Source organism: Marmota flaviventris, chromosome 6 (assembly GCF_047511675.1).
Source record: "Marmota flaviventris isolate mMarFla1 chromosome 6, mMarFla1.hap1, whole genome shotgun sequence".
NCBI classification, from domain to species: domain Eukaryota; kingdom Metazoa; phylum Chordata; class Mammalia; order Rodentia; family Sciuridae; genus Marmota; species Marmota flaviventris.
In genome coordinates, this window is record NC_092503.1 from 128788416 (window position 1) to 128812064 (window position 23649).

At 39.2% G+C, this 23649-nt stretch overlaps 1 protein-coding gene and 1 non-coding gene across 2 annotated transcripts; both read left to right on the forward strand.

The window, feature by feature from the left end:
- The first annotated feature begins 4337 nt into the window (after positions 1-4337).
- Gpx6 (glutathione peroxidase 6) lies at positions 4338-11760 on the forward strand. Its single transcript, XM_027922162.1, has 5 exons — positions 4338-4424; positions 7156-7309; positions 9469-9586; positions 10159-10258; positions 11554-11760. Exons 1-5 carry the CDS (start codon positions 4338-4340, stop codon positions 11758-11760), a joined length of 666 nt encoding a protein of 221 aa, XP_027777963.1.
- Positions 11761-23386: 11626 nt separating this feature from the next.
- On the forward strand, positions 23387-23460 carry Trnat-cgu (transfer RNA threonine (anticodon CGU)). The gene has a single exon. It is a non-coding gene; the product is annotated as a tRNA-Thr (tRNA).
- Positions 23461-23649: the final 189 nt, after the last annotated feature.

Genomic DNA, 23649 nt, shown 5'->3' on the forward strand with positions numbered 1-23649 from the left:
AAAAGCAATGGGCAAAATTTAAGTACTCATCCCTCAGGATCTAGGCTCCCATCTCTCCAAGAAACAATGAGTTTCAACCTTTTTACAACTGCCCTTCTGAGTTAAAGTTTTAACCTATACAACTAGTCCCTGACCATCTGAATGGCAGGTCCACAGTTTCCAATGATTAAATCACCCTCATCACACCCTATCAAACTAAAATCACCTCTGTAACCAACAGCCATTTTTGCATCCAGAAAATGAGACTCAGTGTTGCCTAAGTCTGCAAATGAATGAACAGCTTCCCTGAGTCTGCTGAGGTCTGCATCATTTTGCGTTTACAAAAGCTACAGGAAAGTAATATAGAGTTTATGCTGTTGTAACAAATACATAAAAATGTTGAAGTGGCTTTGAAATTGAAAAATGGGTAGAAGGCTAGGAGAATTTTTAGATGTATCAGAAAATCTTAGAATTCCTTGAATTGACTGTTAGTAGAAATAAGGATGTTAAAGATGCTTCTGGTGAGAACTTGGAAAGAAATGAGAAACATACTATCAAAAACTAAAGAACAGGGCAAAGGATATGAATACACATATGTCTCAAGAGAAGACACAAATGGCCAATGTGAATGTGAAAAAAATAATCAATAACACTACTTATCAGAGGAAATGCAAATTAATACTACAGTGACTTGGGTGTGGTGACCCATACTTGAAATCCCAGTGTCCTGGGGAGCAGAGACAGGAAGACTGTGAGCTTGAGGCCAGCTTCCACTACTTAATGAGACTCTCAAAAATAAAAAGTAAGAAAAGCTGGAGATGTTACTCAGGGGTAGAGTGCCCCAGCATTCGGTTCCCAGGACAAAAAAATAGAGCAAAACAACCTCATAATGAGATATCACCTCATACCTTTTAGGAAGGATATGATCAAAAAAACCAAAAACCAAAAACCAAAAAAACAAAACAAAACAACAACAACAACAAAAAAAAAACAATAAGTGTTGGCAAAGAGGTGGAGAAAATGGAACCCTTGTACACTATTGGTTGGAATACAACTTAGTATTCATGCTTTGAATATAACTCTTGCTGCTCTGCCACTGTGGCTTATTTTAAAACTGACATTTTTTTTTTTTTCTTTCTCTTCTCCCTTTCATCATCCTTAATCCTGTGGAAAGCAAGACTACCCTTATTCCCATCATAGGCCAAGTTACTTGTCCTGATGATCTAAGAAATGTCTCTCTCTCAAATCTACAAGTGAACTTGACCCCAACAAGGCACACTTGGAATGTAGCCTTTGCATCACCTCTTTAAAAGCCCTCTGTTCCCTCTAATGGGCAGAATCACATCTGGGAAAGGAGCCCCCTATGTTTCTCCTTTGTGAGCAAAGCAATAAAACTTCTTTTTTTCCTTTTTCTCAAAACCATGTCCTCATTATTAGAGTGGCATCAGGGACAAGAACCAAGCTTTCTGTAACACAAAGATTTAATGTGTGGTTCTGGTGGAAGGTGTGAAGAGGAGGCAAAGGAACTGAAATCAGTATGTCAGAGATGTCTGACCCCCATGTTTATTAGCATTATTTACAATAGCCAAGATATAAAATCAGTGTAAGTACTCATGAACACATGAATGGATAAAGAAAATATGGTTCACATATGCAATGGAATATTATTCTTTCATAAAAAGAAAGAAATTTTTGTCATTTGCAGCAAGAGGGATAGAACTGCAGGACATTATATTACATGAAATAAGCCAGGAACAGAAAGACAAATACCACATAATCTCACTCACGTGTGGAATCCAAAAATGTTGATCTCAAGGAAGTAGAGAGAGTAGAATGGTGGTATTCAACTGGATTCAATTGTAGTCATTTTAATTATAGACCTTCCCTTTGCCTTCCCTAACTTTAAATCACATAGATTATACCCAGAGTCCTCCAGTCAGGGCAAAAAACAAAGAGGCAGACTGCCTGCCCAGGTGTACTTGCTAGCCACGTTCTATAGCACACCCTTCTGTCAGAAGAAAAGTTTGCTTTGCCCACCCACTTACATAAGCATTGATTTCTTGTGCCACCTTAGTATTTCTAACACTAGGGACAAGGGTGGTTAGGGATAGGGCTTGGGGGATGTTGATCAGAAGATAAAATTTTTGTTAGACAAGAAAAATAAATTCAGGAAATACATTGCACAACATGGTGACAATAATTAGCAATATACTGTAGTCTTAAAATGCTAAGGGAATGGATATAAAGTGTTCTCACCACACAAATGGTAAATATGTGAAGTGATGCATATGTTAATTAGCTAGATTTAGTCATTCCACAATGTATATATGCTTCAAAATAATCTATTGAATATGGAAAATACAATTTTGTTAATAAGAAAAATAATTTTACAAATGAATTATTTATTTTTTACTTCAATTTATTTGTTTTAGTTGGGTTTCCCACAAGATTTTTTGAACATATACTGTTGACTTCTAACTTCTTAGCCAAGTAGGAAAGAAAGAAACTAGCACTGGAGACCGGTCTCTGTTCCCTGCCACAGAGTTACAGTTACCATCCCTCCTAATTGCCCATCTCAGTGTCTACTCTAGAAAAATAATTTTTAAAAAGGAATAAAATTGGGGGCTGGGGATGTGGCTCAAGTGGTAGTGCGCTTGCCTGGCATGCCTGGGTTCGATCCTCAGCACCACATACAAAGATGTTGTGTCCGCCGAAAACTAAAAAATAAATATTAAAAAAAATTCTCTCTCTCTCTCTCTCTCTCTCAAAAGAAAATAAAAAATAAAATAAAAAGGAATAAAATTGAAAGGCAGTCTCATGACCCTTTCCTGACATCACTGCAACTTATAGCCTCCATTGTCATATATCTCCTTGTCTTGTGTAGTAATCTCTCCCTCTGCCTCCAAGGATACATGTGATTGCATTTAGGGCCCAGCCAGATAATCCAGGATAATCCATCCACCTCAAAATCCTTATTTTAATCACACTTAAAAAAGTCTTTGCTGTATAAGATAACATTTACAGATTCCAGGGATTAAAACCTGATATTTGTGGGGACCATTATTTACCCTGGAAGGGTTTGGATTGGGGATGAGAACACACTCAAGTATGAGTCCCAGTTTGATATTATTACTAGATCTATAACTTTGGGAAAATATTTATTTTTACATTTGTAAATTGGGAAATTATAGCCTAAGATTCAGCCATTCTTTGAATTGAGAAAGGTTCAAGAGGTTGGGAATGTGCCACAAGAGGTAAGACTTCTGCATGAGTGACTAAATGCCTTAGGGACCTGCATAGATGGATCAGGTATCAGCGATCAAGCTATAGATTACAGGTCTTTGAGAAGAGCTCAGAAATCTGAGATAACAAAAACCTTGTCTTCCAAGAGAGTTCACAAGAATTCAGTTCACCCAGACTTAAGTTCCAAGAGGCAGTTTAAGGCCTTTTGTAAATCTGGAAGAGGCAGGGCAAGTGGAGGGGGCTGGATGACAATAGGCTTAGAGCTGAAATGGAAGAATTTTCAACTAACAAGGGTTTCATAACCTAAGCTGGCAGTGAAAACCACATAGATGATAGCAGAGAGGAAGAGGAGGTAGCTAGGGAAAACAGCTCTATACCACTTCCCAGTCCAAATTCTTTGCAACAGCTGTCTGGTTGTTCTCTTATTAGTACCTCACAATAATGGCTTATAGCAGAGGATGAATCTCAAGCCCAGGATAGTTCCCTAACTCGGACTTTAAAGTTTTCTCCTTGACAACTTTCCACTGTGAATGTGTACCCTCATTTGTGCTACTCCTGCAATAACAAACCTTTCTCTAGGGGAAGGACTTCTGGTCAGAATCTGAGACACTCAGGCTCCCACAACTGGACTTCATAATTAGAAAACATAATGATCCGTCTGAGTCATGGAAGTTTGAGGGGAAAGGACAAAGGATAAATAGTCATCTGAGGTAAATATCTCAAAACTTAGTTTGCATACAAATTACGTGAGGGTTTTTAAACAAAATCCTTTTTAACAAAAGCTGATTCTGATTCAGTGGAGATGGTTTTGCTTCCTGAATATGGAGCCAGTCACTTAGAGGAATTGCCAGTCACTTGGAGAGGGGAGGGATAGTGCCTCAGGTTCCAAAGAAGGAAGCTTTCACCTTCAAGATTGGAACAGATCTCACATCCCAAAGGGGCAGGGGTGGAGAGGTGGGAAGGAGAAAAAGGAAGAGAGAGGGAGTGGGAGTGGGTGTGTATAAATGCTGCTCTGAGATTGGATGGCATATCTTCAAACTGGTGCCTGCCAGGGACTCAAAAGTGGCCAAGATTCCAGGGGACCTCAGACTCTCCTAGACCTCGTAGTAGAAACCATGAACTGGCAGTTCCAGGCCACCTGTCTTTTCCCACTGTTCCTGGTTGGCTTCTGTCAGGAGATCCTAAAGCCACAAATGGTGAAGGTGGGTGTCCCACAGGGAATCCAGGCTGATTTCAATATATGATGATTAACTTGGTTGCAAGAGATGCTAGGAATTCTCTCCTCTCCTTGAAGGATGAGATCCCTCCTCCAAGCCTTTCTTTGCAGACTTTTGCCACATCTCTCCTGCCTTATGTATTTTACATATATTTTCTCTGCACCCAATAACTCTTTGAGCAGAATATGGGTGAGCCAGGCAGTGCATGAAGTCTGCCTTTAGTGCATTCTCCTTTGCCACTTTCCCTTGGTGCCCCTTGACAGACCCTCACTTGTCCCTTTCATACTGGTCTGTAATTGGGAGGCAGCCCTATGGGTCTCAGAAAAAAAAAAAGGCATAAAATAGCAAATAGATTGGGAGGGAAACTGACCTAGTTGCTCTTGGAGAGGCTGTTGGACCAGAAACCCAGAGGGAAAATATGAAGAAGCTGCTATTAGAATGCTCCAGAAGATTCAGGGTCAGGAAAAAAGGAGTTTTTTCTTCAGGGGATAATAAAAAAGAATAATAAGAAGGACAGGGTAGTTTTCTGTTAACTGATTTTAGGAAAGGTTATATGTTGAGGTGGTGAAAAGGCTTAGCTCAGAGTAAGAGAATTTTTTTCTTAGATCTTGGTGCTGTTCCAAGTTGCATGATGTTATTCAGGAAAGTCCCCACAATGGTAGCCACCTCTGTGAAAGTTGTATATATGTCCACAGATGCAGGGTGGAGATCAAAGTTGATGACTTGAGATCCAGATTTTAACTTTAAAATCAGACAAACTCTTTCAAAATTGGGGATGTAGCTCACTGGTAGAGCTCTTCTCTAGCATGCAAACTCTCAGTACCAACAAAAAAGAACAACAAAACCTCAGCCTCATTTGTGGCCTTAGGCTAATTACATATCTTTTGTTGGCTTCTTTCTCTCCTCTGTAAAAGGTGAACAATGCCTATCCTATAGTGCAGTGATCCCCAGACTTGAGCTTAAAAAGACTTACCTAGAGAGCTTGTTGCACAGGTGGTTGGGCCCCAACCCTAGAGTTTCTGATTGTTTGTCTTGAGGGGGGGAAAACAGGATTTGTATTTCTAAAATGTTCTCAGTTGATACTTGTGCATGTCCTCACACCTGAGCTTTGGGTTTGATCTGTTTTGAGCTCCATATGAAGTCTAAGATGATGCATATAAAATGCTTAAAAATTGCAGCTATAGGAAGATCATAGCATATCTTCAAGTGAGGGCACAGTCTACTGTTAAGGGCATCCAGCTACTGGTGCAGGTGAAATTCCTGAGGTAGAAAACTGTCTTGTAAATGAAAGGCTGTGTTCTAGGGTTTCCTGACTCTTCAAACTGGTGCAAAACTGAAAACTGGACAAGAAAGATGGAGCCTTTCAAATTGGCAATTTTCTTGGGATTCTACATGCCAGTTCATAGGATGATAAACAAATTTTGAAAGTTGTTGAGTCCAGAGCAAAGGAAACAAGATGGCAAGGAGGATAGAGGCACACAAAAGACAGTATACAGAATGATTTCCAAGTGACTTTTTCTTACTTTAGCAAGAAAGGCACGAAGGCAAATAAAATGCAGGCATATAGATGACAACCCCATCACAGTGAGTTTCTTGACTAAAGTTTCCAAATATTTGTGTTAACATATATACATAGTAATATACAGATTTAAAGAAACATACAGAGGGGGGCCTGCCTCCTTTTCTCTAAGGATGGTGGAGGAGAAGTTGTTGCCTGATGTCCTTGTGACAGAACCTACAAAAGATGGTAACAAGCTTCTTGCCACACTCTGCACAGTAGCTCACCCATAGGCAGTTCCTTCCTTGAATGGGGCAGGCCTTTATGGACTGAGATCACTTGAAGCCTATTTTAAAGTGCTCTAAAATTCTATGATTTGGACTGGGATTGTGGCTCAGAGGTAGAGTGCTCGCCTACCATCTGTAAGGAACTGGGTTTGATCCTCAGCACCACATAAAAATAAAATAAAGATATTGTGTCCACCTCTAAAAAATTTTTAAAAAAATAAAATAAAATTCTATGACTTTTTTCCACATTGCCAGGAATATGATCTTTCTTATCAAATAACAACATCTTTTATTTCAAGTCCTGTCTGCCCTTTTGTCTTGGCATGCTTGTAGGCAGAAAACGTTAGCTATTTGTGCTTATAATTATAATTCCTAATCCTTGAGCAGTCCAGGATATTTCTCCACAATATAAGGATAAGAAGGGGACATTGCAAATGAGTTTCATAGGTATCAGTGACAGGATGATATCCATGTGACTTTTTCTTAGTAAGAAAGGCTACTTCTAAGTTAAAAGACACAAATTCCCATTGTGGCATCTGCTCGAACTAAAATTTTACGTGAAAAGATTATCTTCACATGTCAAAATTTCAAGATATTACGTGAAGCATTTTAAATTCTTTTAAAAAGTCCACAGAGCCAGGTGTGGTGGCATACACCTGTAATCCCAGTGACTGGGGAGGCTGAGACAGGAGGATTTGAAGTTTAAGAATAGCCTCAGTAACTTAGCCAGGTCCTGTCTCAAAATAAAAAAGAAAAGAGGGATGTGGCTCAGTGGTTAAGCACCCCTTGGGTTCAATCCCTAGTACCCCCCTCCACCCTGCTCCAGGAAACAAAACAAACAATATTCTCCCCCCCACACCATGACAAATCCACAGATGTTGGGAGTTATCCTTTACAGGATTATGTTACAGTTACTTTTGTTACATTCCAGATGGATTGCAACAAAGGGGTGACTGGCACCATCTATGAGTATGGAGCCCTCACTCTCAGTGGTGATGAGTACATCCAGTTCAAAAACTATGCTGGCAAGCATGTCCTCTTTGTCAACGTGGCCACTTATTGTGGCTTGACAGCTCAATATCCTGGTAAGAACTAAAGTTCAACTCTTTGTGAACTAGTTTTGTCAGATAGCCATATTCTAATTCTTGAAGGTTTTACTAATGTGTCATTGTGGGTGGGAGATGGAATAAGTGAAGATGTAAGTGTCTATTCCCCTAAATCCTTTTATTGCTCTGCTTCTTAGAATGCCAGACGAAATATCTCCAGATTTGAGAATTTTTTCCCAAAGACTTGATCAAAGATTACTAGGAACATCTGTACCCTGAACACATTGCTCTATATCCTGAGGGGAACATATATTATAGGCAACCATTGGGTTTCTCAGAAAGTATTAGATATATTGTTTAATAAAAAGATACTCTCAAAAGTACAGATTAGGGGTTTGTGAATATAGCCTTGGATCAGAGAGAGAGCAAGCGTGCAGTACCTAATGTACCTAATTATAAGAATCCAAATGAGAGTTTAGTATCATTTAGTAAGTCTAAATTTTCTTTCTTTCAAATGGTTAAATTTGAAACATATGGTAAATATAAAAATTCATAATGCGTGAATGGTGGATGCATGGGACATGAATCTGCTTTTAAAATTGCTTTCATTTAGTTCTGTTTGTTTTTCTTTTCTTTCTTTCTTGTTTTTTTTTTCTTTCTCTTCTTCTTTGTAGTGCTGGGGATTGAAACCAGAGCCTTATGTGTACAAGGTCTGTACTCTTCCACTGAGCTATATCCCCAGTCCCTAATTTAAATTTATGTGTTAAATGAATAGGTAATTCATTTACAACGTTCAAAATTCAAAAGATACAAAAGGGTTCAACAGGGACACTGTTCATTTTCTCTTTCTTTTAGGCAACTGTTGTCAAAAGTTTATGATGTATATTTCCAGAAATCTTTTATGCAACTATAAGCAAATATTTCCTTCTTCTTCTTCCTCCTCCTCTTCTGTCTGTGTCTCTCTGATTCTGTATCTTGCTTTTCACATAATAAAATATCTTGGATGTTATTCTGTGTCAGTACATGGTGAGTTTTCTCATTCATTTTTAAGTTGCAGTTATCCATTGTGTTGCTGTGATATAATTTATTGACCTTGTTTATGAGAATTTTAGAGAGCATCTCATTCAAATTTTACTCCATATGAGGAAATGAACTCATATGAGAGTCAAAGGAACTTGCCAAAGCCCTACAATCAAGGTCTGCTAAGTTTTCAGCTATAAGAAGGAAATACTCATGGCCTAGGGTTGTGGCTCAGTGGTAGAGTGCTCACTGTGCATGTGGGAGACCCTAGGTTCGATCCTCAGCACCACATTAAAAATAAATGAATAAAATAAAGGCATTGTGCCCAACTACAACCAAAAAGCATTTTTTTTTCTTAAAGAAGGAAGTACTCTTGATAGCCAAAGAGAAGAGGAAATTGAGGCGTAGACAGAATTGAAGAAACATAGGAAGGGAAGAGGTTCGAGGTTCTTGGGGGAAGTGCCAGCAGAGCTGAGTCTAAATGAGTCTGGGTGGGGCTGGTTCTGGGGACTGAATAAATCTGAACTAAAAATAGCTGAAGATGGAAATCCTGGCATAAATCTAGACAGGTAAGTCGGAGGCTTCCTGACAGTGGCAAAGAGAAATTTGGAGTTTGTGACCTGGGATCCCGTTGAGTGATCCAGGGAAATGAATGCTTTGGAGCCAGGCTTGGAATTTCTCTGATTCCCTCTACCACTCCCAGCAGAGTGCTCTTGGGAACTTGATTGAAGTGTCAGGTTGTGTCATCGTGGGACACATAGGGGAGGGGAGAGGAGGGTAACATGTCCATTCTGTTTGCCTTTTTCTTGAATAAACATTTGCTCAATCAACCCATCAACTAACAAAGGCAGCAGAATTCAAGTCCGGCTTCTCTTCTCATCCTTCAAATAGGATGCTTTGCAAGACTAACCAGTCTGTGTTTGTTTGCTTTAAATAAGAGCTTCTATTGGAAGGTGAAGTATAGCCAATTATGGGAAACACTAAACTGGCAACAACTCCGATGAGATTCTGGAAACTTGTGTGATAGTTTTTTGATCTGCCTGATCCATCTCTATAACCAGAAACTCTCCTTTCACAGTCTTCTGGTTATTCATGTGATAAATGGATAAATCTAGTGGTCTTTCACTGGTTGAGGTAGGGCTTCTGACTAGTTGACCCATACTGTTCTCTACCTACAGAACTGAATGCACTTCAGGAGGAGCTGAAGCATTTAAATGTCATTGTGTTGGGCTTTCCTTGTAATCAATTTGGAAAACAAGAACCAGGAAAAAACTCAGAGATTCTCTCTGGGCTCAAGTGAGTGCCTGCATAGGGTCCTGCAGAGACTGTCATGATTCCCCTTCCTCATGCTGCCTAGAGGCCCTCCCATTCTAGGAACTTCTGTGGTGGTTGATAGATCAAATGGGTTGAAGAATATCACCACAATGCTATGAAGCTTTGAATTCAATCTGTCCATGTTGGCAGTGTTCAAATATTTGCTCTCCCCATTTTCTTTTTGTTTATTTTTTTTTTGAACCCAGGGTCAATGCTAAACAAACTCTCTACCACTGAACTACACCCCTGGCCTGTTCTCTCTACCTTTGAGTTCTTTTGATGATCAAACCACCGGAGGATTTACTAGAAAAGAAGTCCAGGAGAAAAGGAGGGAATATAGGAAATGAAAATGAATCAGGAAACTTGCCTTCCTAATTTCTTGGAATTCTTTATTGGCTCCTTAGAGTCTATGGTTGAAATCCTGATTCTTGGGGACCCTCTCTTTACCTTCCTTGTCTACAACATCTTCGTTTTAATCTCTGATTTCTTTTTGTGGTAAAGTTTTGGTAGCATTACTATCCTTTCTTAATTTGGATCCCCATTGGTTCCTGCAGGTATGTGCGTCCAGGTGGTGGCTTTGTCCCCAATTTTCAGCTCTTTGAGAAAGGGGATGTAAATGGAGAAAAAGAACAGGAGGTCTTTACATTCCTCAAGGTGAGTAAACATAAACCTGGCATGGATTGGTTTCTATCGGTAGAGATAAACTGAAAGCAAAGGGGCTTGTGTTAAAAAGAGATTTTCTGTTAAAAAATCATGGCAATACCTCCTATGAAGACTTGGCTTCAAGTAGAGGAAACATGTAATATCTGATAGCTCTGACATGAACTAACCTCCCTTACTGAATGATAATAATTCATTAATTCATAATCATTTATTAAATCCCTAATATGTGCAAAGGACTGTGCTGTACAATGAGTTAACAAATACTAATAGGACGTATTCTCTTTCCTGAATGAACTCATATATTTATTCAGGAGACAAACACAGATATGGATCGGGTAGAGTGTCATATGGTAAGTGAATTTTGAATTACAGAACATTAAAACAAGAGAATACCAGGATAGAAGGACTCCCCAGGATATCTTAGTACCCTTGTCCCCAAATTCTTATCTGCAGAACAAGTCTGGTTCTTGGTATTTTCACCCATCCACAGTGAACGGGGGGTGGGATGGACAATATAGAGAGTTTTCAATAAACCCCAACCTATTGCATATAAAAGACTATAATTTATCCATAACAAATCACCATTAGGTTACACCATATAAATTGACTTTTTATTGCTCAAAAAATAGTGATATCATCATTTTGGATCAGCTAAGCCTAATAATGAAAAATCCTTTATGGCTATAGTATATTCTTATGTCAAAATGAATGTTGATAATTCTATATTAGAATTAGCTATTGAATTTTTTTTGGGGGGGCCTATGAAATCCTAATTCTGGGACTTATTCCTTTAAACCAACCTATTATTTTTTACCTAAGGAAAATAAAACTATAGAATATGACTTGCCCTCAGCTGGGGTTGTGGCTCAGTGGTAGAGCACTTGCCTACATGTGCAAGGCCCTGAGTTCAATGCTCAGCATCACATAAAAAATAAATAAAAAAGATTTAAAAAAAGAATATGACTTGCTTAAGAAAATGGAAGATACTCTTTTACTGATACACCATGATAAAATCATGGGAATAGAAGAGAGACAAAGAAAGGGAGAGTGCTCTCTGTTTATTGTTATGCTTTTTACCTTCTGGTTGTTTGGTATTTGGTGTATTGGTGATGATACATTGAAATGTCTATGGTTGACTAGAAGTATTTTAAATAGTTAATATATTAACTATTTGTATAATAGAGGAAATAATAATGGCAAGAAAACCCCCTAGGTGTAGGAAGAAGACCAGACCACATAGAAGCAGAAATAAACTTATTTTTCCATTTTTCATATCTGTACTCCAGAATTCCTGCCCTCCAACCTCTGAACTTTTGGGTTCTTCAAAACAACTCTTCTGGGAGCCCATGAAGGTCCATGATATCCGCTGGAATTTTGAGAAGTTCCTGGTGGGGCCTGATGGAGTCCCTGTCATGCGCTGGTTCCACCAGATTCCAGTCAGTACAGTCAAATCGGACATCCTGGAATACCTAAAGCCGTTTGATACCCAGTAGGAAGGGCTACACTGGCAGAAGTAGCCACCCTGCCTCTCTCCTGAAGAATATGTCTAAAGTGCCCATCTTTGCTCCACACTCCTTCCTATTCATCCTCCATATGATCAAATCATTCTGTACTACCTAAACAGCTGTTCATGAACGTTTGAACAGGGGTGTGTGTGTGTGTGTATTTGAAGATTAAGGAAAGAAAACCAAATCTTTGATTATGAAAATATAAATTTTCTCCAAACTATTACAAAGGAAAGTCATTTTAGGGTAAATGATTCAGACTACCCTTGGTCTGTTAAAAAGTTCCCCAGAAGTTCTGACCGCCATCCTTTCCCTGTCCTGACAGACTGAAGAAAGAAAGAACTGATGGCAAGACTCTCTAGGTCACCTTCCTAGCCTCACTGTCCTCCAAGGAGGGCATGCTTTGTTAAACTTCCTCTCCCTGCTTTGTTCTCCTTTATTCCTCTGCCACCCTATAGTTATAGTGTAGGATTCTGGAGACAGAGTGAGAGCAGAAACCTCATCTCACATAAAAGGAGGGGCATTTCTATGATGGTGGGTCCTAAAGCCCCTCTGAACCTTCCTGGGTGCCTGTCCCTTAGTGCATTCAGGTCACGGCACCTGGGCAGGAATGTCCTTTCATTCTGAACATGGGTTTTCTCCTCACTGTAAGTCTCCCAACTTTAAGCATATCATTGACACAAATAAAAAAAATTAAAAAATTCTGCAGCAACTGGGCTTCAAGTGATGTTTTCCCAGTCCCACATTTTGTCTGCATTCATACCTCTTCTTTGTTCCTGATTTCTTAACCTCCTTACTTTGCTTTTCAGAATTTTATTTCTCTCAAAAGCACTTTAGAGCTTACCTTGGCGCATTCAAAATTACTGGGTGAAACTGTAGACATACAGCTGCTGTGACCCTTTTTTTTGTGTGTGTGGTGCTGCAATCAAATCCAGGGCCTCATGCATGTTAGGCAGGCACTCTACCACTAAGCTACATCCCCAGTGGGAGCACTGACCTCTTAATGTCAGGCCCCTCTATGCCTCCTATTCAGGTCTCCTGGCTAAGCACCTGTATGAGAGAAGTTCTTTGCTTCTGAAAGAATCCTCCCTCCCTCCCTCCCCCCACCTCTAATAAATACACATAAATTTGTTTATAAAATTTTCATGCTGACTATTAAAATCTGAAAACACATAAAAGCAGAACAAATATAAAAAGTGTATTAAAAAAAAAAAGAAAAGAAAAAAACTCCTAATTGGAGATTCAAAACACCTCTGAAAAGCCCTACTTTCCCTTTGTTGTTTTATCCCGGGTTTCAGTTTGTGACTAAAAGGCTCAGGGGTCACTCCAGGTAAACTGGGCTGACTGGGCTGCACAAAATAACCACACAAGAGACACAAATACCTTTTTCTTTGGGGTCGCTGTGATGGCTCCTCTGACCTTAAGGGTCCGCAGGAAGACAGAGAGAGAGAGAGAGAGAGCCCCCCCACACACACACAGACATACACGCAAGCTGACCCCTTTTATTGAGGAGAAGCTATTCAAATGAGGCAAGGGGTCAGGTTTCAGGGGGCTGAGTCTATTTTCATGATGTCCACTGTCAGCAGGTTGACTGACATCTAGGTAGGCCACACCCAAGGACACAGTAAGAGAAGAGGACACACACAAGGCACTTCCATGGAAGATTCTATCCTAAACAGGGCAAGGGGTTATATTACAAAGGAACAGGTGAGCGTAGCTTCACCCATGGGGCTGTAGGAAGACGCAGTCACTGAACCCTAGAAGAGTGGGACAGTATAGCAGCATGGGTGCCTAAGGCCACATCGCCCAGCAGGGGAGTTAATTCAGTCAATATGAGGTTGGTCTCCCATAGTTTTATAATTGAAACTAAATATTTTATAATAGACTGAGATTTCAGGAAATAAGACACAAAGGAAAGGAAAGATTAGGTGAGAAGGAAAATAAAATAGTTGCTTTTCTCTTATTTTCAACAGATTATTTTGGCACAGGTGGCTGCACTTTAAAATATTTTACCCTTAAGTCTGGCATGGCAAAGAGTTTAAGGCCAGCCTCAGCAATTTAGCAAGATCCACAGCAACCCAGCAAGATCCTGTCTCAAAATAAAAAATAAAAAAGGACTGGAGAAGTAGTTCAGTGTTAAGAGTACACCTGGGTTTAATCCACAGCACCACACAAAAGTGCAGGAAATATAACATTCTGTATGTGTATTTGTGAGAGAGAGGGTGGGGTGGGAAGAATTGTTTCAGAAGCAGTATGTATCAGTGAGTAACATCAAACATTATGGGGATCATAATTCTGCTGCATACTTAAGTGGAAATATGATCTCTGACTTAATTTTTTATATAGGAACATGGAAATTGACAAACTAAACAGAAATGATCACGAAAATGATTTTTTTTTCATTTTTAAAATTTATTTTATTTTTATTTCCACATTTTTTATTAGTGTATTTTTTATTGCTGTACCTAACAATAAGAGTTGTTGTTACATATTTATACATGCAAAAATTTTAACAATATAATGGGCCCTAGCACTTCTTCCATCCCTCCCCTCCTCCTATCCCTTGGTCCCTTTCCTCTACTGATCTCCCTTTGATTAAGAAAATGATTTTTAAGAACCTAAAATTTCTAAGTGGCAGACACATAAGAGAAAAATAAAAAATTTGGATGCTTTGCTTTCTTGAATTCAAAATCTAATAGGGAAATGAATTTTTTAAAAAAATCTGGCCATTCTTGACCATAAACTATAGGATTTGAGACTTCCATTAATCATTTATCTGGTGCCATGGCAGTTTTAAGGACATAACAGAATTAGCCACAAGTGGTATCGAGAAATGTGTTTTAATTTTGAATTCTTCTCAATCTCTGAAGTTCTTAAAGCCATCCCTAGACCTCAACAGTTCTCCGGAGAGTTTCAGATCTGTTAACTATTTTCAGATCAGGATAAGTAAGGTCCAGCAAGTGGGTGGAGGATGAGGTGACACAGTGTATACAACTCTTTTCAGATACTGGTTTATCCAGTCTTATAGAAGCTAGATTACTTATGTACATATATGAATATACCACATGAATCTTCACATTATGTTCAACCACAAGACTGGAAACCTAATTAGAATAGGTTTTGCTCCATGTTTGTATAAATATGTCAAAGTATACTCTACTGTTATGTATAACTAAAAAGAACAAATTTAAAAAATAAAACAGAGAGAAGTTAGATTATTATTACTATCATTACCATCTCAGGCATTGTTGCTGTAGAGAAGTAAATGCTCAAGGGGAGTAACATTCCTAAAGTAGTGAAGAAAGAGCCTTTAATTTAAGCATATTGTGCTGGAATATCTGTGAGAGTTTGCAATCTTGCTGCGGCTCTGAAAAATTCAACCTCCATACTCCTGATGCCCTCCAGTGGCTGTCCCCGAAGAGAAAAGTAAATGTTATGAGAAGAGCCAAAGTCAGGAAAAGTAGAAACAAAAAAATGTCTGCCAAGGGATGACAGGTGTTGGGTAAGCAGATTAGAATGTTGCAAACAATGACAACAATGTTGATAATAATAATAATAATAATAATAATGTAAAAGTTTTTATAAAAAGAGGATAAAGAAAAAAATTCTACTTCTCTTCTCCTCAACCAATCCCCATTATAGCTCTCAGTGACCAAGGAAAGCTATACACAGAAACTTCTGGGAAGAGGGGGACTTCCCAAGAGTGGCTCAAGAGGTCTCGTCTCTTATTGAAGCTAAATGATTGCTATTCCTATCATGGTGACTATGATTTTCATCACAGGAGTTGCTCTTGCTATGGAACTTTTCCTTCCAACCAGAAGTTCCCACATCTCAGGCACATCAGGTAAACTGGAGCTAGTTAGTTCCATAAAGCCACAACACCACTGAGAACCTATGACACATCTGGAATTTCTATGCATTATTGATCACAAAACCTTTGGGGAGGGTTCTCAGGCAGGTCCAGAAGGTTCTAAATTCTCAGAAACCAGGACTCAGACCCTCTAATCATCCTATCCCAAGATTTGCTCAGGAGCCCATTTCTGGATATAAGATTCCAGTATAGTCTTCTCCATATGAGTTAATTTGTGAATGCAACATCTTCCCTGTAGATTGTGTGGACACTGCGGTTTTTAGCTTTTGGATGTGCCTGAGTCAGTGCTAGAAGCCAGATTTCCAAAAGATGAAAAATAATAGGCCATGGTTCATTCCAGAGCACATCAAATCTTGCTCCTATGGTCTCACAAATTCTTGACTTGGTTTTTGTTCCCTACAAACAGAATCTGGGACTCAGACACACATAAATAATTAAGAGAGCCATCTCAAAAGAAAGGGAATCCATGAAGCAGGATAGGGCAGGGGAAAGAGAAGTATAGATGCAATTTCCTTTGTGTCTTATTTCCTGAAATCCAGTTTGGAGTTTAGCATCAGAATGAATTACATTATAGTTGTCCCCTCTGGAGGGAAGAGGGATGGCCTTTGTAATGCCATCAGTCATTGGCTTATGGGTTCACCCTTGGGCTATATAGGCACTCCCTTTGACTGAAGAAAATCCTCTGAAGAATTTTAGCTGTAAGCCATTAATATCCAACTTTCAGTGCTAGTGGAGGTGGTACCACTAGCCCAGTAAAGCAAATTTGGTAAGACCATAGACATCTATCACCTCCTCACAAACAACTCACTATTCAGAAGGATCCCCAGTGAAGACCCTGAGAAAATAACATTGACAATCCTTCACTCAATCACCATTTTCCCTTTCATGACTTCTATCTCTAGGAAAATGCTTCACAAAGTATGGTCCCTGGCCAGTAGCGGTAGCATTACTGGAGATTTTTTTTTTTTTTAGAAATATACTTTTCATATCCTTCTTAGACTCACTGAATCACAAATTCTGGGAGTAGGCCCAGCAATTATGGTTTTCAAAAGCCTTTGGGGTGATCTTAATTCTTGCTAAAGTTTGAGGACTATTGCTCTAAGCAATAGAGAATTTGCAGAAACATTTGCCATTTTGACATACAATGAGTGAGAATTTCTATTGTAATCATGTGGTTACAGACTCCTGTTCACAGCCACCACCATACTGTATTGGTGGATTCAAGCAACCACAGATGGAAAACACTGTATTTAGGAAAAAATATTGTGCTTGTACTGACCATGTACAAACTTTTTTCTTTAATTATTCCCTTAACAACACAGTATACAATCATTTGCATGGCATTTTATATTGGATTGGTTATTTTAAGTCACCTAGAGAAGATTTAAAGTATAGAGGAGGACTGCATAGATTATATACAAATACCAGGTCATTTTATATGAGACTTGAGTTTCTACAGATTTTGGTGTCCGATAGTGATAAGTTATAGACGTGAGCAGTGGGAACATGAAGTTAAGGGAATAATTCTATAAACTGGGCCCACAGTGCTGATCCTGAAAAGCTTTTTTTTTTTTTTTTTTTTTTTAACAAAGCAATTTACCCACAACCCTGCCTGGCTAAAATCAACAGGATATTTACATTCTCAGCAAACAACTGTTATCTGCAGGAGGAATGCAGATCAGAAATACCATAACACAAGTTACCCGAAAGTGGTGGTGGTGGTAGGGTGTTTGTGCCCCTTACACAGACCATGTTTTCAGAGCAACATGTCTGAAATCCTTCTGGCATGATCACAAGTGAGAGAGCTACCTCAGCTCTGCAATGGACCCTTGTCATATAACATTAGGGTCATGGACAACTACATATATTTAGACTCTACTTCTGGTTCCCAGCATAGAACTTCTAAAGCTCTTGTCATTTTCCTGGGTGATTGTTAGAGTCTGTAAACAAGTCAAAATAACACCTGGCATTTTGCCAGGGGAATGTTAGAGTTTGTAAACAAGTCTGGATGGTGCCTGGCAAAATGCCAGAGGGAGTGGTTTGAGAAGTAACAAAAGCGAGCCATTAAGTGTGGAGATTCCTTATTGGTTGACTGTTAATTAGATAAGCTGTGTGGAATGTATAAATACTGCTCCTGTCCTGCAATAAACGGCTTCCACTCCTGCTGTATCAACGTACACAAGTTATTCGTCCCCCCCCCCCTCCCCCCCCCCCCCCCCCCCGTTATTTTGCCCAGCCAGCCGGGCTGCGGCAGGTGATAGGGATGAAACCTCCAATTAAAACCCTAAACAACATGGGCTGGGGTTTGGTTCAGTGTCAGAGTACTTGCTTCACACATGTGAGGCACTAGGTTCTATTCTCAGCACCACATAAAAATAAATAAACAAAATAAAGATGTTGTGTCTATGTATAAGTAAAACAAAACAAAACAAAAACATAAAACAAAACAATAACCCCCTAAACAACAAGATTTGGAGAACACATGGAGATTTCTACAGCATGGCCTACCTGAAGAAAGAATGGATGCTGTACCCTTCACGTACCCACCTTGCCTTAAGCACCTCTTTATCTGTACCCTTTGTAATATCCTTTACAATGTGAATCAAGAAATAATAAACTTAAAAATCAAAGCAATGGTAGTTTTTATTTGGGTACAGATTAGATTTGCAAATTAGGTGACACAGGTTTAAGGGGCTAGGGATATAGCTCAGTTAGTAGAGTGCTTACTTTACATGCAGTAAAGCCTTGGGTTCTAATCCCCACCACCAGAAATAGCTACAACAAAAAATCCACATTACTATCCTATCTAGGAAAGAAGGACTGAGATTTTTGAAGAGAGGGGAACACTGGAGTGAAGTAACTTATTTTGAACAATTTTTTATTGGCTATATTGTTACAGAAGTAATTTTGAACAAACTGAGATTGGCGCTGAGTGTCTAGCATACGTGACTGGTTGCAAGGGGACTCTTATGAGTGGGTTTTTAGTTAAGTGGTAGGTAAATCCTTTGAGACTATCAGCAAGTCAGAAGCCCTAGGGTGTCGCAGCCTGGCTGGCTGGGCAAAATAAACGGGGGGGGGGGGGGTGGGGGGGGGGGTGGGGTGACGCGTGTACGTTAATACAGCAGGAGTAGGAGCCGTTTATTGTAGGACAACAGAGGTATTTATACATTTTACACAGCTTATCTTAATTAGCATAAACTAGATACATCAGTCAACCAATAAGAAATCTCCACACTTAATGGCTCGCTGGTGTTACTTCACAAACCACTCCCTCTGGCATTTTGCCAGGCGCCATCCAGACTTGTTTACAGACTCTAACACTAGGGTTGGAAACTGTCAAAGTATCTTGTAAATACATTAAAAAAAAAAAGAAAGAAAGAAAAAGAAAAAAGAAATAAAAAGGCAAAGCATTTTTTCTGGAGTTAAAGATTGAGGGATTTGTGTCTGTAAAGCAAACTGATCGAATTCTTTATTCCTCACTCTTGATATATAAGCCCTTGTCCTGCTGTTAACAAGAATCCTGTTAGGTCAGTTTAGCAAAAATCTCTCTTCTCTTAGTGTTTCTTCTTAGTAATTTTCCATCCACTAATTCCCCTCCCCTGCTTTTTGGCTATAAATCTCCACTTGTCCCTTTTGTAGTCAAGAGTTGGGTTCAGTGTTCAGTCTTTTCTCCTTATTGCAATGATATTGACCTTTATTGCAACAATATTAAGTGAAGTCTTCCTTATCATTTAACAAATGTCAAAATAATTTTCTTTCACGTATCTTTCATTTGACCAATATTGTGATTTGGGTCAAAACCAGTTCTCATTTTATTTTGCCTTCATTGCTCTCACTACAAGTGTTCTCTTGTTCTTTCAAGTTTCAGATTACAAGCATTCTTTTCTTTGAATCTCTGGGAAATTTTGTTCCCAATTTTGACCCTTTTTCCCTGTCACAATTATGGAACCAATAATAAGACTTGGCACCAATTGAATAGTGGAGACTTTTATTCTTGGTCAAGAATAGGAGAAATGGGAAATAAACTTGCAAATCAATTTCCTATTTCATGAGGAACAGAAGGTTATAGGTAAAGGGTAAAAGAAATGAGGAAGAGGGGTGAGCTAACAATGGGAAGTAATATTCAAGTCTTTTATTATAAAGAGGTTAGAGGTTGTCTAGGTCATGCTGGCAGCCATCTTAGATCTAACCACTTTTAGCTAGCCCTCCTGACGAGGGCTTTCCAGCCTTCTGGCTTTCTGGCCTCAAATATAAACAAGATTAGGGTGTGGTAGAAATTCAGCTGGGTACCTAAGCAGTATAAGCTTTAGGGCAGGGTAACAGTTCCCAGATAGGAATTTTTACTTCTCCCCCAACTTTTCCTTACAGACTGTATACCTTTTCTTGCTTCCTGGTAAAGGGATGAGTAAAACAGTTTTAATTCTTTTAGATTCTCTTTGGTTTCTGAAAGACAATGGCCTCAACTCACTATTTTACAACCCATTAAACATACACAAGAACACACATTAAAAAAATAAAGAGAACATATATCAACAAAGAAAAAAGGGAAAGATTATAACTAACATTTCATAGAAAGGAAAAGCAAGTGGCTTTAAAATTCTTGAAAAAATATTTAGGGGAAAAATATCTATAGAATTTTCCTTGGTGTTTTTTTTGCAGTGCTAAGGATTGAATCCAGGGCCTCTTATAGACTAGGCAATGCTCTTATCACTGAGCTATATACTAGCCTGAGATACCATTCCTCCTCCTCCTCCTCCTCCTCCTCCTCCTCCTCCTCCTCCTCCTCCTCCTCCTCTTCTTCTTCTTCTTCTCTCTCTCTCATATTTTTAGTTGTAGATGGACATAACATCTTTATTTTATTTATTTATTTTTATGTGGTGCTGAGGATCAGTGCCAGGCAAGTGCTCTACCACTGAGCTACAGCCATAGCCCACCATTCTTCTTCATTCATCAAACTGAGAAACAAAAAACAAAAGCAAAACCCTTTGTTACAAACCTAGATATAGGTTTCTTCTGTCCATTTTCTTTAAACAATCTATTTAAACTGAAAAAATTTTGTTTTCCTATCTGTTAGGTATGGGGAGACAGTAATATTCTCATAGGATTTTTATGAAGATTAAGTCTTAAGAATGTAAAGATAGTAGATGCCCCATAAACAATAAGCCCTAAATAAATGCTGTTACTATTTAATAAACATTGCTGGTCATGGTATATAGTAAATGGGTTCTCAAATGTTGCTGTTGGGCATAAAAAAAATTGTCATTATGTTTAGGGATAATCCATCAAAATTACCACCTCACCAATTTTGATTTATCCATTCCACTGGCAGAAACTTTCCACAAATGTGTGAAATAGTCAATGTTCACAGTTGTTCATGGCAGCTTTGATAGTATGGGTAAGTGACTGATTGGATAAATTTAACAGAATACTAGCCACCAGAGTAATGGGGGGGGGGGGGGTTTGTGTTTTTCTATGTGAATCACTATGTGATTAAGGGTTAGAGTGTTGGATACCCTATCAGTTAATATTAAAGTGGGAATAATGATATATACACATGTAATACTTATATGTGCAGAACATATCCTTAGAAGGAAACACCAAAGTTAGTGTTTGGCTATAAGGCTGGATCTGCAAGATGAGGTAGGGTGGGGAGTGAGAGTTGGATAAAGAGATGAGGGCCAACCATGTGCTTAGACACATTTCAAGTTTGGGACAAGTAAAAAATAAAGTTCTATTCTTTTAGACTTCAAATCTTGCCAAAGATATGAAAAAGAAGGGGAAATAAGGAAAAAACTCTTCTTGAAGCTGAAACTTAATTGCCCTTAATTCATTATGTTAAAGATAAAGTTCGTTCCTGAACACATCTCTTCCAAACCAGCAATTTCCAAGAAGGCAAAATACTGCAGCACAAAATGTGAGCTCTCTTCCTGGACCCCTCTGGGGGCTTATAATCAAGACTCACTTTGAAAATGATGGATGGAAATAGAGTTCCAATCGGCAAACTCCCAAGAGACTAAAACCTACAACTGTGGATGGCTTACCTATTTTACTTCTACAAAGAGCAAATTCTTTTAGAAACTATTTCTAATGTTCAAGAGACACGTACCAAATTTGAATTTACTACAAACATTGTGCATATTAACTTCTCCATTTCCTTTCAATACACACTCATCAAGAACTTCATGTCCTTTAATTTGGAAAAATCAGAGTTAAAATTGTGTGCAGAGACCTATTCAGGATTCCCACCTGCCAAACATCAGATGCTCCATCCTGCATCATTACTTTGTAGTTCTACCAACTACAGTTAAAAAAAAAAAAATGCCGTTTTAGGTAGCTGTCCCTTGGTTCTGTACTGTCTTTTATGCTACGCAGTTGAAAAGAGGAAGTAGCTTTTACGCCCAGGAGAATAAAATCTTTTAGAGTCTAGAAAAATCAACTTTTGAGATTCGTTTGAAAATCACCATGACCAACCTGGTTCTGAGACGGTGGTTACGCTTAGTGATCAAGTTTTCCACCTACGTTTTAGGCGTCATCGGCCGGAAGTTAGTTTTAACATTGCAACTGGAAGAAAAAGAGCTCTTCTACTCCCAGCCTCCGGTTTCTACTCACTGGGAATTCAAATCCCTGCTTTTAAATAAAGTTCTTACTTTGAAAGACGTGGAAAGAAATGTCTGTGCAGACAGACCTACTTTTTTTGTTGTTGTTGAAAGTGTTCAAGGCCTTAATTCCCAAAGTTAGGGGCAGAGAGCTTTTCCCTGAGAAGACGAACCCTGCCGCCTCCAGCCCCATCAAACCTGATCTGGGATAATGCCCAGGTCTCCCGCTCCCTGCCCCTCAGCCCCCGCCAGTCCCTGGGGGCCGGGACCCACAGACTCACCAGTACGCCCATCGCCCTTCCCCGGCCTTCACTCAGGCCCCAAGCCTCGGTCAGGCTCACAGCCCACCCGCCCCAGTTTCTGGTGGGGGATGAGAGCGGGAAGCAAAGCAGAGGTCACTACAGGCTGCAAGACTGAGATGGAGAGAAAGCGTTTTCTTTTGCGAAATGATTTTTAGAACTGCCAGAGTGAAAAACAAACACAACAAAAACAAAAAAACAAGCTGAGCAGGAGAAGAGGACAAAGGGCGGGAGGACACTTGGCAAAATACTTGGCTTTTTCTTGGTGGGATTTTTTCAAGTGTGCACCCAATACCTTGAGACCGGAGCCGCCCCTCTTGCATCTCTGCACTCCTCTCGAGGCTGGCCCCAGGTGGAACAGATCTTACCACGGTCCTCTTGAAAACAGACAGTAGGAGGCTCGAAGAGTAACTAAACGGGCTGACACTTGCAGCTGAAGTTAATCTTAAGGCCCGGCCCCTGACAAATCTGGCAGTTTCAGGCACCCCAAGCGAGTTACTTTGTTACATAGGGACCCCTTTTCTATGCGACTTTTTGAAGAGTCAGAGGTGTGTATTTTATCTGTTTGTAATGGTCTTTATCATATGCTGCATAGCCTCGACTTTCTGAAATGACTTTCCTTGAAATAATAGAGAAAAAAAAATCCTTTGTTTAACGCCGTTAACTGCCTAATACTTTTCCTGGTGTACTCTTATGTCTTCAGGGTATCCAAAAGAAATGAAATGTCTTTTTGGAGTTGGTACATCTTGTGAGGACAACTGATAATACCAGATAATAAAAACTATTTTTTTTTAACATCTAGTCCATGTAAAATGTGATAGATTTAGTTCTTTTCCCACTTCTTGTGTGGCTCTATGGCTTAGTTGGTTAAAGCGCCTGTCTCGTAAACAGGAGATCCTGGGTTCGATTCCCAGTAGGGCCTTTCACTCTCCCTTTTTTCCCCTGGCAAATTTGCTCTTTCTGAAAATCATTTTATGTTGGCCAATTACTGATCATCCCTTCAAATTCTTTACTTTGAAAAGAAGTAAATTCTTAAAAACGTAACAATTCAAATGCAATACCTTTCGGAAGTGGAATGCTGTATACACCTTCAATCATTTTTTACCTAAGT